The sequence below is a fragment of the Siphateles boraxobius genome, unplaced genomic scaffold (genome assembly GCF_051911475.1).
Source record: "Siphateles boraxobius isolate OS27281-9 unplaced genomic scaffold, OSU_SipBor_1 90, whole genome shotgun sequence".
NCBI classification, from domain to species: domain Eukaryota; kingdom Metazoa; phylum Chordata; class Actinopteri; order Cypriniformes; family Leuciscidae; genus Siphateles; species Siphateles boraxobius.
The window spans coordinates 543851-558154 of NW_027509220.1; the positions used below are offsets into that span (position 1 = coordinate 543851).

Sequence of the window (14304 nt, forward strand, 5' to 3'; positions counted from 1 at the left end):
CTGACGTGGATTTAATCGTTTTGCATCTCTCAGATACTGGAGGTTCTTATGATCAGTTAGGACTATGAATGGGTGTCTTGCTCCCTCTAGTCAATGGCGCCATTCCTCTAACGCCAGTTTTATTGCGAGAAGCTCTCGATTTCCAATATCGTAATTCGCCTCTGCTGGAGAAAACTTCTTCGAGAAGAATGCACAGGGTACTGGTTTAGAAGAGAGTTCAGAACATTGGGACAAGATTCCACCCACACCGGTGGTGGATGCATCCACCTCGACCACAAATGGTCTATCAGGATTAGGGTGATGCAGCAAAGGGGCACTGGTGAAAGCAGACTTCAGGGACTTAAAGGCATTCTCGGCTTCCGGGGTCCATTGCAGGGTTTTAGGTTTTCCTTTTAACAAGGAGGTCAATGGAGCAGTGAGAAGGCTGTACTGATCTATGAATCGCCTATAAAAGTTTGCAAACCCGAGGAATCTCTGCAGCTCCTTTACTGCTGTGGGACTTGGCCAGGACAGGATGGCCTCAGTCTTTCGTTGGTCCATTTCAACCCCTCGATCGCTGAGGATGTACCCCAGAAAGTCAACAGTGGTCTGGTGAAAGGTACATTTTTCCGCTTTCAGGAACAGCGTGAACTCTTTGAGCCGTTGGAGTACTAAGGACACGTGATGTTGGTGTTCGGCGGGGTCCAGTGAGTAGATCAGGATGTCATCGATATATACCAGAACAAACTTCCCTAAAAAGTCTCGGTGGACCTCGTCCATGAAGCTTTGGAAAACGGAAGGAGCGTTGACCAGACCATATGGCATGACCAGATATTCATAGTGGCCAGCAGGTGTTATGAATGCTGTCTTCCACTCATCCCCTTCTCTCACTCGGATCAGATTGTAGGCACTTCTTAGTCAAGCTTAGTAAATATCCTTGCCTCTCTGAGTTGTTCGAGAGCGACTGGAATGAGAGGTAGAGGATAACTGAATTTTACAGTGACCTGATTTAAGGCTCGGTAATCGATGCATGGTCTCAAACCGTCATCTTTCTTGGCCACGAAGAAGAAGCTGGCTGCTGCCGGTGAGGTGGAAGACCGGATGTACCCTTGATCTAACGCCTCTTGGATATATTTTTTCATTGACTCTTGCTCTGGAACAGATAGGGAGTAAATCCGACCCTTAGGGAGTCGTGCATCAGGGACCAGGTCTATTGCACAATCCCATGGTCGGTGTGGTGGTAACCTGGAAGCAATGACAGGATTAAAAATATCGGAGAACTTGGAGTAACATGCTGGGATATTGGTCGACAGGTTTTGAGTAGGACTCTCTATAGATGTGGAGTTAACTGTGAGCCCCTGATTTTCCTGCTGGTCAGGCGGACGAGGTACTGGATCTGGGATCATGTGACCCTGACAACCCCAATGAAGCACCTTCCCAGACTTCCAGTCAATGGTAGGTTGGTGAAGAATTAGCCAGGGTCGCCCAAGGATGAGATCAGTCTGACTGTTCAGAAGCACAAACGGTTCGAACCATTCTTGATGCGTGCTATCTATACACAGTTGAATGGGGTTTATCTGGGTAGTAACATCTTTCATGTTGATTCGCTCACCTGTTACGGCGTAGATGGAGTAGGATTTGGGAGTGTTGACTTCTCGTAGGTTGAGTCTTTTACAAAGTTTCCCCGAGATGAAGTTTCCCGCGGACCCCGAGTCGATGATTGCTGTGACAGATACGCAAAGTTCTTCAATTCTGAGAGTAACGGGAATTGTGAGGGGCGTTGAAACAGTGTGATGATTTAAAACTGAGCTTACCATCAAATTTCCTGGTCGAATGGGACAGTTGAGTCTGAAATGTCCTTTAGCCCCGCAATACATGCATAATTTTAACTCCTTTCTCCGAAGACGTTCAGACTGGGAAATCTTGAAAGTGTCCACTTGCATGTCCTCGGTTTGATTCTCAGACGTGGGGTTTCTAACATTGGTTTGCGGAACAGGATAATGGTATGACTGCTCATTGTAACAATTCTGGGATCTTTGATTCACACTCATGGCTTGTTGCATGAATTTTTCGAGTCCTAATGTATCGTCATATATGGCGAGTTGGAGGCGTAAGGCTGGATTTAGTCCTCGACGAAACACGGAAACGAGTGCTCGTTCATTCCAACCACTGTTGGATGCGAGCGTGCGGAACTCCACGGAATACTCAGACAGTGATTTTCTTCCCTGACGTAACTGTAGCAGGTGTTCTCCGAACGAGGAATCCCCCGCTGGCCGTCCGAAAACTTCTTTGAAGTGGTTAACGAATTCCTGACTTGTTGCCACCAATGGTGATTCTTGCATCCATAACGATTCAGCCCATCTCAAAGCTGCTCCAGATAACTGTTGAATGACAAACGCTACTTTTGATCGTTCAGTGGGATAGAGTTGAGCTTGCTGTTCCAGTGCGAGAGAACACTGCAATAGGAATCCATTGCAATCCTCCGCCCGGCCAGAGAATGGCGCTGGGCGCGACGGAGGACTTGCAAAGCATGTAATCGCCGAAGTAGTGTTCCCGGAAGTACCCGCGGGGGAAAGCACCGGCCGCGCTGTGGTAGCGGATTCAGGTAGTGGATTTGTAGCAACTTCAGGTCGTCTGGAATCCATCCTGGTTCTTACCTCTTTTTTTTTTTTATTAGGGTCAAGCCTTCTGTCAGGATTCAGACCAGGAGACAGAGGTAAGTGATGAACTCAAACTTTCTTTATTTTCAAACAAAGGTAAGTATTCAAAGTTGCAGATGCTCAAAAGTGCTCATGTAAAAGGGAGCGTGGCAGGAACGAATCCAGGTGAGTAACTCCTCTTCTTAGTCCAGAAACGTGAGTGAATCTCGTGGATCAGTAACCCTCCTTTCTCTCTTCACAGATCATCTCGGGACGGACAGGATTCAAGAAGGGCTCCAGGTGAGTTGATCCAGTATGTGCAATCGGTGATAACTTAACCAGTTCAATGATACTTTCACTTTCACTTGCAGAGTATCCGGAGGGACGTGAGACTCGTTTGTAGATTCCAGGAGACGGGGAACGAGAGTCGTGGAGCATATCCTGGGAACAGCAGAACAAGGATAACAGGGTTAGTATCTTACAGGTGGATATACTTTCCGTCCGTTGCTGTAGGATGACTCAGAGCGTGATAAGTGGAGACTGGATAAGGGTCTTTTCCTGTCGGAGGCTTGACGATGACTGTGAGTAAACTGGGTGTTTTTATACTGGCTGGGAAGTGATCGCTGAGTGGAAAACAGGTGCTGGTGATTAATAATCTGGGGACAGGGATCTTTGCGTGGTGGTTTGTGAGGTCTCTGATTGGCTCCTGACACCATTATGGTGATCATTCATATATACAATCGATCTATTTTCAGCTTCGATAATTTAACTGTAATATGCAATATATTAATCATTCATGATTAATTATTAAATTCCCTATATATAATTTGAGCTAATTTAATGTAAGACTCATTGTCGCTACACTACTGTGTATTTAAACGAACTTTTATCACACCACAATCCATCACGCTCTTTAGAGGGGCATTCGGCAACTATTACAACTTAATAAAACAGTTTAGAAATCATTTAGATGGTTAAATAGCCTGTTCTGGTGAGAATGGTGACTTTCCCCGCTCCCCCCAACGTTCAGGCGGAAAATCAACCTTGCAACATGAGCACTAACGTCCCGGTAAGTTGGAAATAGGAAGTCTCGTGAGAAGCGAGAACGAGCGAGAAACACAAACTGCCTTGCGGCAATTCGACATAAACACACATGCCGCCCCCATTGTGTATGATGTATTACCCACCTCGGTAGACATAGCTGCTCACGATAAAGTTGGCCGGCTCCGATAATAACAAATGCACATGAGCAGCGGTAGAAAGGGGGAGGAGGGGCCGCAAGTGAATTCTTTTTACGACATTGTTGTGAAATATACGCCTCACAGCTGTAGGGGGAGCTCGTTGACAAAACATGCGGCAACAAAAGTTAAAATCAGCGAAGAGTTGCCGAGTGCCCCTTTAAGATCACAAAACTCGGACCTTCTGGTAGTACCTAGGATATCTAAGTCCTCTAAAGGAGGGAGAGCATTTTCGTATTTGATATATCTCGGGTTGATAAGCGCATTTATGTCAGAAGCCTCAAATCGGAATAGATTTTTTGATTTTGTGCACACTGCATGAATATATAGAGTTTCTCATTTTTGTGCATACAGTATTCTCCCATATTGCTTCTTTCCTTTGTTTTAAAGAGCAGACTTAATATTTAGGCTATCTATTTCGGGTCCTGATTCTGGACAACAAGCACATGAACCTTTATGCTGCTTATATTTATCAAACAGTAAAAATGCCCCGTCCCACACCCAAAACAAGGCTTCTGTGGATGAGAGTATGAAGTGAGGACTGATGGGACGTTGTTCTGCTCCACTTCACAGAAGAGTGGTGAAAGAATTTTAGAATAACACTAATTTATTTACACTCAACTCAACAACTGCAGCTCATTCTGAGCGCCATACGTCATTACACCATTTCTATGTCATTGTACATGCGCGTCCTTTCCAGTTTCGGTTTTCAATCCTATCAGGTGTTTACATGTTCTCTCAATCCAATTAGAAAAGGAATAAACCATGCACCCCTTTCAATCCGACTGAAATTTCATTAAGATCAAGCTCAATCTGATCGATCAAGGTGTTTACATGAAGGCTTTTCAGTACGATTGAGTGGTCAATCTGATTAGAAAATTGAATATTTGGTTGCATGTAAACGTAGCCAGTGATTAACAACCATCAATCTGAAGGGCAGAAACCCCCGACCACCAGAGGCGGCTTTTGCAATTTGGAGGCCCTTCACACAAACAGTTGGAGGCCCTCCAATGTATGCAATGCGACTGCAATTACTTTATTATCTCTGTTATATTTAGTATTGTTAACTTTTATTTCACTCTTAATGATCTATTTATAAACGTATTCTATCTTCCACTATCCATTTGCATTACAGAGGTGGCACAGAAGCTGCACATGAGGTGACATTCATGTGTATTTACACTGACTTCTTTCAAGCTTCACTTGTTTAATGCAACTCAGAGCCATGTAATTGCATAAATAATGTCAAAGGAAGGGATAGTTCACCCAAAAATGAAAATTATGTCAGTATTTACTCATCCTCATGTTGTTCCAACCACACAAGACCTTCGTTCATCTTCGGAACACAAATTAAGATATTTTTGATTAAATCTGAAAGCTGGATCCCTCCTTCATAAGCTTCTAAGGGATTGACACTTGCCAGCCCCGAAAAGTTATTAAAGACATTGTTAAAATAGTCCAAGTGACTAGTGGCTCAATCTTAAGTTTATCAAGCGAGGAGAATACTTTTTGGTGCACAAAAATAACTAATTTATTTAAACTATTCACTTCCTTCTCTGTGGGACTCGAGTCAGTTAACGTAGTGAAATAGCGCAGCGCTTCTGTGTTGTATGTCACACGTAGGCTCACTATTGGCGACGCTGGTCACGTATGTGGTGTGTGTGACGTACATACAACACAGAAGCACTACGCTATCATTTCTTTTTTTTTGCGCACAAAAAGCATTCTCGTCGCTTGATAAACTTAAGATTGAGCCACTGTAGTCACTTGGACTTTTTTAACGATGTCTTTAATAACTTTTCGGTGCTCCTCATACACTTACCCTGATTTAAATTAAATAACGATGTCATAATATTGTGAGATTTACACAATTATGGAAACAATAGATAATGAATCAACATTCTCTGTGATCGATTCGCGCTTGGGTAGCATATTTTTGCAAAGGCAGCACAAATCGACAGACTCTGCTATCGATTCGCGCTACGGTAGCATTTTTCGACAAGGCAGCACAAATTGTCAGAACACCGGCAATTTTCATTCCCTTAGAAGCCTATGGAGGAGTGATCCAGCTCTCAGATTTAACGCGTCCCCACCGTCCCCACCTTTCTTTTACTGTCTATGGTCCCCACCGAAATCGACGCTTATATGGATGATGTTGTGTGACAATTTGATGCCAGTTCAGTTTACATATTTTGGAACAACTAGATCAGTGTTTTTTAAGCTTATTTTATTATTATTATTTTTATTATTTAGTCACTGTATTTTACTTCATTTAAATAATTAAATTTATTTTAAAAAAATTCATTCATCTTGCCCCATTTTTTGTAAACCACGTAGTCCTTTAACAGGGCGCATGTGTAGATGCATAATACGTATTTTACTTTAGTGAATGTAGTGTTGATACATCTGTTGTATTCTTGCATTTTGTATTTGGGCCTGTATATTTATTCAGAAAACTTTGTTTAGGCCATGTCTAAAACAACCTGAAAACAACACGTTGTTGGCGTTGTCACGTGGATCATGATACTTTTCTCAACGCTACTCAGAACGGACAAATCAGACAGTCGTTATGGTAATTAATTAAGGAATTTAAACAAACAAAGATTTTAATGAAATCCCTTTCTAATATTTATATTCGTGTGTCTGTTATAAAGTCTCAAAATTATAGGTTAAAATAATTATATTTTGGTAGCCTAAATGAATATATCAATTATGACAAATTTGGCTTTCTGAGTTAAAGCGCGCCACCTGGTGGAAACCGATGTTTTTTGTTTATTGTGTGTTGTGTGTGTCTAAAAAAAAAAGCTTTACGAACAAATGGCGCTAACTACTATGTTTTCCTCCCCCACAAGGGAACAGAGAAACCTGAGATTTGGATTGGTGTCGTTAGACATTTTAACCGACATTCTGTCCAACCTCAACAAGAGAAACAAATCCAACTTGGAGAATGTGCCAGATCTCTGTGGATGTCTCAAAGAAAGAAGAATAGTGGGTAAGTGTGTTGGCCTCAAATAGCACACTGGTTTCAGACACTGACAAAAAAGTACTGTAGTAGGGGTACGTACCGCGGTAGAAGTATCAGATGACGATAATCCCATGATGCACACTGTAATATGTTAGTGAATTATTAACATATTTATAAACAATGTTCTTAACATGATTCAGTATAACGTTAACTGCCTAAATCTTTTAATTGTCCGATAAGTGTTCTTGTCAAATTATTGCCTGTAAAGGGACTTTTATTTTTCTGCCGCTCGGAAACTCATCAAAGTTACGGAATTTTAGAGATATGTGTTCATTTAGCAACACGTCCCTATTTTATTAGGAGAGTTATTGATTCTGTATAAATACAAATATGAGCAGGTTTTTCTAAGTGGGCTAACGTTATAGTTAAATCATTTAGAAAGTAGATGTCAGATTTAAGATATCAATTAAAAGTATTTAATTTTGACATTTACAAAAATCGCAAAAATATGAAATAATTCAAATTATTTTATTTCCTTGTTTTTAACAGAAATAAATAAATTTGCAAGTAATTATTGAGGCAAATCGAACAAATAGGTTTGAGTTTACATAAAAGGATAGACATTAATAGATATGTTCCTATAGTATTGCAATATAACGCCATATCCAAAACATTGTACTATTACATTGATTTTTTTTGTTCACCCTCATCTATTCGGTCCACAGAGTGTGTATTTCGTCTTTGTGAGGTGCTGGGACTGAACCCTGTGGTTGGATATCAGGCAATCGAAATACTGGAGAGGTAATTTATAGAATCTCGAATGAACATTTTTCATAATAAATATGTTTAAAACGCTTTCAATTTTTCATGCTCTAGGTTCACGGCCAAATATGTTGAAGATCTAATCCACAGCCAGAAAGGTCAGCCGGTGCAAGGTGCTTCATCTGAGGACTACGAGGATCTCATCTTCCAAACACTCAAGAAGAAGCTCTTTCTCTTCATCCTCTCGAGTGTTCAGATAGCCAGCAAACTGGACCTGTACTCGAATGTATGTTCAGCACATAAATTACAACAAAACAAAAGTTCCATGTGTTATGTTGTGATTTGCTCTATTTGTATTCATCTAGGTGGTTAATAATGACATCGCAATGAGATTTCTGCAGGCAGTCAAATACCCTTCCTCCAAAGAGCAACTCTTGGACTCGGAGATTCTCATTTTAAAAACTCTCAACTTTAATTTAAATGTCCCAAATCCTGTAACGTACGTGGAGACCCTTTTGGAAGTGCTGGGTAAGATTATTTCCAGTGTTTTTCTCAGGTAGCAGCTATAAAAGAAACTCAGATAGTCTAAAACACTGTGTTTTGTGCTCTCACACAGGCTATAATGATTCAACAGTCCCAGTGGCACAGCTGCATCGTCTGTGTGTGCATGTACTGCAGTTTATTTACCTGCAGAGGGAGACAATCTACACCTCATTGCTCATATCTGCCACCGGATGCCCCAGTCCTTCTGATGAGCAAAGGTACAGGCTATCTACTGAATTTTCTGTTTCCCCAACCTAATGACTCTCTCTACTCTTAAAGGAAGTTCTCAAAGGTAAAGTTTGGGATTTTTGTAGAGAAAACTATAAATTTGCCATTTTTATGGCATATTTCATGAAGCCAGTTTCAGGGACTATACCCATATAAGTTTGAGTTTAGTTTGAGCAGTTATGGTTTCTTACTCTATACGGCTGACTTGGTCATGAGCAGGTTTTATTCTGGGTTAGAGATCGTGAAGCTGGATCAATCAGCTTTGACTAAAGTGACACTAATCTGAGGCATTAAAGCAACCGGTTAGGTTTTTTAGGCGAGGGGATAGTTCACCTAGATATGAAACTTCTGTTATTAATTACTCACCTTCATGTCGTTCCAAATCCTAAGGCTTTCGTTCATCTTCAGAACACAAATGAAGATCTTTTAATGAAATCTGAGAGCTTTCTGTCCCTCCATTCACAGCTACGCAACTACCACTTTGACGCTTCAAAAAGTTCATATAGAGATCATAAAACTAATCGATATGAATTTAGCGGTTTTGCCTAATTATTCTGAAGAGACTCGATCGCTTTATATGATGAACAGGTTGAATTTAGTCTTTTATTCACAAAAAAACATTGATCAGCAAACATAAACAGAAGCTCAACTGAACCTGCTTGATGTGCAAGAACAAACCTCATTGTTTCTTGCAGAAGCTCAAACGTGCTGCGTAACATGAGAATGAACCTCATTGGTTCTTGCCTAAGCTCAAACGTGCTGCGTAACACGGGAATGAACCTCATTGGTTCTTGTTAAAGCTCAAACGTGCTGCGTAACACGAGAATGAACTTCACTGGTTCTTGCTGAAGCTCAAACGTGCTGCGTAACACGAGAATGAACCTCATTGGTTCTTGCTGAAGCTCAAACGTGCTGTGTAACACGAGAATGAACCTCATTGGTTCTTGCTGGAGCTCAAACGTGCTGTGTAACACGAGAATGAACCTCATTGGTTCTTGCTGAAGCTCAAACGTGCTGCGTAACACGAGAATGAACCTCATTGGTTCTTGCTGAAGCTCAAACGTGCTGTGTAACACGAGAATGAACCTCATTGGTTCTTGCTGAAGCTCAAACGTGCTGCGTAACACGAGAATTAACCTCATTGGTTCTTGTTAAAGCTCAAACGTGCTGCGTAACACGAGAATGAACCTCATTGGTTCTTGCACGTCAAGCAGACATGCTTGAGCTTCCATTTACCACAACTAATGTGGGCATTGATGATTTTTTATATGTGAATAAAAGGTTAAATTCAATCTGTTCAAGATGTTATTGCTACCTTATTGTGAAGTGATTTTTGCATCAATTTAATTAGATATTTTACGAATATTAGATATTTGATATTTAAACTTTTTTGGCAGCGGTTGTGTTTTTCCTTGCCTTGTAAATGTGTTAAATTAAATTCATGATATTATTCATAACAATATCTCCTTCACCAGAGAAGTGAATTGCACCAACTCTCTCATGAAAAGTTAGTCAAACTGACCCTCTTCATGTTTCATGTGATTGGCTGTTCGCTGCACATGTCACACTTTCAGGTGCATGTGCTTAATTTAACTCTAATTCAAACCCTGACTGTGTCTGAAATCACTCCCTACTGTATATCCTCAAATAGGGCACTATATGAGGGACAGCCATTTGTAGTGGTGTCTGAAACCATAGTGGACATTATCAAGGGCACTCATTCAATTCCATAATAATAATATAATAATCCGCAATAACAAGTGTACAACTGATGTACGTTCAATGCCTAGAGCAGGCTGGGGTTCTCAAAGTCAACATTCAAATGTCCAAATCTGAATTTTTATTATGTCAAAGGTCCGGAACTATTAGTTATTACAAAACTTGTTTTAATAAACATGCATAACAAATCAACACTCATTTTATGAAAAAAAAAAAGTTTTTTCCACTCTTTTCAACTCCAACTGTCTCGTAACAAGTCAAACAGAATGGCTTCGTGCTGGATTGGAGCAAAATGAATGCACACCTCTCTGTTCAATCATCTTTGAAAACTCTTATTTTCTTCGTCAACTTTTATTTTCCTGGACAATGACATCCTCCACACCCGTTCAAACGCTTACTGCGGTGAAGTGTCGCGTCGCGCCCGATTACGTCAAAAGTCATACGCTCACTGGATGTCACGGCAACTAAATCACGGAGGAAAACTTTAAATATCTCGCCTTCGCTTTAATTTCGGACCATCTCAAAAAAAGACATAAAAAAACTAAACAAATGATTTTAACATGTGTTTATCAAAGTATGAAATCCACACTTTTAATCCCTTACATACAATTAGTGCTCTTGAAATACGAAATTCAGATTGAATTCCCTCCGGGTCCGGATTCGGACCGGAGTCTTGACTTTGAGAAGTACTGGCCCAGAGAATACCCATAGTGCACTGTGAGGGTCACGCCAAATGAATTCCCATGCCAGAAGATGGCGCCCGCAGCTGAATCATCCATCCATCCATTTTCCAAACCGCTGGTCCAATGTGGCTACAGCGTAATATCATACGGGTATAAATAATTGATTATGATATTTTTTTTACTTGCTGGTTTTATGACAGAGGTTCAAGATAAATCTTTTTCATTACTACCGGAGATGCCAGTTTGCTACGTTTCATTTAATTATTAAACCGCAAGCACAAACTATGCAAAAGCAGAAACCCTTTCGTCTCACTCAGTGTCCGAATTCACTCACTGGTTTTCATTCAGTCCTTCAAGTGAACTATGTTAGTGGAGTAATGTAGGGAATAGTGATTGAGGGTATAGGGGGCAATTTAAGACACAGCTCCTGATTTTAAAGAGAGAGAATTTAGTGAGCGCTTTGAACCAGCTGAACGTGATCTAAACCAGGTTGGATTTGTAGGGTTTTGTCTCCTATTCTCAAACTCAGAGTTTGTTCAGCTTGCTTTGTTTAGCAGGTTATTGACACTGGTGCTTTCAATATATTACAAAATAACTTTTGATTCAGCCAATGTAATGCATATACCTAGTAATGCCCAAGCAACCGTATAACAACATGCTAAAAACCTCTAAGAACACCACATAGCATTGCCCTGCACACTCATGCATTGTTTTGCTCTAACATTTCATTCGGGAAATGTTAATCTAGTTAATATATTTGCTGTTTGGTGGTGCATGAATTACACGCTTCTCCTTCAACAAGGTCATTACTCATTCTGAGGTAAACGTCGCACCGCTTTGTGGTGGAACCTGCCATGGCCTGGGGAAATATGAAGAATATTTTGTGTTTGTAACAGAGCCAAGTTTGTGTCGGTGACGGAGGATTTCATGCTTCTGGGAGTTGGAGTCATTGCTGTTGCCGCCTTCATTCATCATATCTCAACATGGGAAAAGGTACAGAACAGCTACTGAATCTACATCATTATTCAGTCAGTCAGCTGTGAAGTGCATTTAAATATCTGTTACTTGCTTCAAAACTTGACAATCTTAAAGGATTCTAGTGTGTTTGGTTCATGTGCACTGCAGGTAGTGGAGGAGCTGACAGGGATAACAGGGATTTCAGGTCAGAGTATCATGGACTTTGCGTATGTCACCTTGACACACATCACCAAGACAAAATCCATGTGACACTTGAAGTCAGAAATATAAAGTGTGAGGAACAGATTAGAGCAAGAGTACAGATAAAAGAAGACTGGTGATGGTAACTGTGTACACAGCATGAACAATATTACTTTCTATTTTGATTTCTCTCTCTCAAAAAATAAAAATTCAGTCTGTTGTGAATGAACAATGTAAAGATAAAACATTGAAATAAAATAACTTGTTATTATGCAACGATTCCTAAAAGAAATGAATGTATGAGGAGGCTCGTATATCAGTTGATGCTAACAGTGTGAAACCTAAATGGATAACAATCATAACTTAATAATATTTTCAACATTTTATTTTATTATAACCATATAATATAATATTTATTATAGCTATATTTTGCTATCTAGTAAAATAAGCCATGAACAAAAAATAGAAATTTGTCTAGATTGTGAGATTGACAGAGACATACTTCTTCCTGCTTAAGTTTCCTAATTTCTTTACTCATTCACAAGACTCAAAACTAACTATGGTTTAATTTTTTACATCAGAAGTTTAATTACACTCCTGATGTAAAGGCCCAAAAGAAACCTAGATTTGGCCAAATTCTCCGCTAGCATTGGATATCTCCCTAAAGGAGACAGAAATCCTATAATACAGGATTTCAAACTCAGTGAAAACAAACTCAGTGAAAATAAAAATATAGATGGAAGATGAACCGAAAGAAATGTTGATTATAACTATAATTCATTCACTACTGAAAAGCACTTATAAAGAGTATTGTGACGTACATCCGAGTGAAACAGTTTATTGAAAAAGAATGTAGGGCAGGGACTTATTTCTATTTATCATTTTTTGATTGTACTCAAAAGTGAAGGCAAATAAACACAAGCTTTCAGGGGTGGCTTTAAGTGGACTAAGGCCACATTTACACGGCAGGTCTTGATGCCCAATTCTGATTTGTTGACTGTATCCGATTTTTTTGACGACCAGCTTACATGTTCTTTTAAAAGTGACCCATATCCGATATCTGCATTTACAGTACACACTTGGTGAAACAACCCAAGATAGATATACTGACCTGGAAAAGCTTAGGCCGAAAATGAAGTAAAAACGGTGTGATTTGCAATGGATGCAGACAAAATTATAATACAAGTGCTTTACGCACCTTCTTTAAAGGTCAGCAAAACAGTGGTGTCTTATGGCGTAGAATAAAGAGGAGAGCCCTTGTTGCAGCCTGGGCAATGAAAAGAGTCACGTGATTGTGGTTGATTTCCACCCGAGTTGATGTCATCTGCAACCGTTGCTTTTTCAATGACATATGACGGGAACTAGCATTGACGGGAATATACGATCTGTCCACTTACATGGCTGACGCAAATGCACGTATTCGACTCATATCAGATTTATTTCCATATACTGTATGAGTGAGGCCTGAAACCGAATATCGGAATCCATGTTCGTGGGTCAAATCTGATCTGTGCCACATGGGAGGGAACAATCTAAATTGGGTCACTTGAACCATGATTGGAGAAGTCCTGCATACATCAACCAGAGTCTTAAGATCCAGTTATGACATAAACATCTTTATATTGTTCACAATAAGCATTTTGAAATAGATAGATTTATTTATTACTTCATAGCATTTTCTTACCCTCATGTCATTCCAACTCCATATAGACTTGGTTAATCTTTAAAACACGTTAATATTTTGAAATCTGAGAGGTTTCTGTACCTTCATTGAAAGTCCATGTTACCAAAACTTAAAAGATCTAAAAATAAAGGCATCATAAAACAAATCCAGTGGTTTAATCCAAAATTGCATCCCAAATGACACAAACACTTGTTCTCATGCACTATGTTCTAACCAATTAGTGTATGAATAACATCAGAGTCTGATTGCTCCTCCTCCTCCGTTGTGTAATTAAAGCTGTGACATGAAGTGTCCACACTATTGGTTCCACAATTCCAATGTGTGTTCTATATAGTATGAATATGGGTATGAATGAAATTCAGACGTACTACATACGCCATATTGCTACTGTCACGTGATCTACCAGCGTCAGTTGGTCATTTCACTGTCATTCACAAATCCTCTACTGTGGCCTGCTTTTTGCATACTATATAGTATTTGATTTCGGATGCAGAGTTTGTTTTTTCGGTTAATTAAGTACATCATCTGGCTATTTACTAAAGTGTACTTTTTCTAACTTGAATTTTCAGTGTGAACGCACTACTCACTATTTATACTACAAAATGGCATAGGATAGTGCATAAGTATGCATGCATACTGTAAGTAAGATAAATTATTGTTTTAGTCTGAAATTCATCTTTAGAAGGTCATGGAAACGCACTTACTG

General features: G+C 39.8%; 1 protein-coding gene across 1 annotated transcript; it reads left to right on the forward strand.

The window, feature by feature from the left end:
• The first annotated feature begins 6587 nt into the window (after positions 1 to 6587).
• On the forward strand, positions 6588 to 12123 carry cntd1 (cyclin N-terminal domain containing 1). The gene is made up of 7 exons (XM_077224704.1): positions 6588 to 6848; positions 7547 to 7622; positions 7698 to 7869; positions 7949 to 8111; positions 8200 to 8344; positions 11653 to 11749; positions 11882 to 12123. Exons 1-7 carry the CDS (start codon positions 6674 to 6676, stop codon positions 11981 to 11983), a joined length of 930 nt encoding a protein of 309 aa, XP_077080819.1. The 5' UTR covers positions 6588 to 6673; the 3' UTR covers positions 11984 to 12123.
• Positions 12124 to 14304: the final 2181 nt, after the last annotated feature.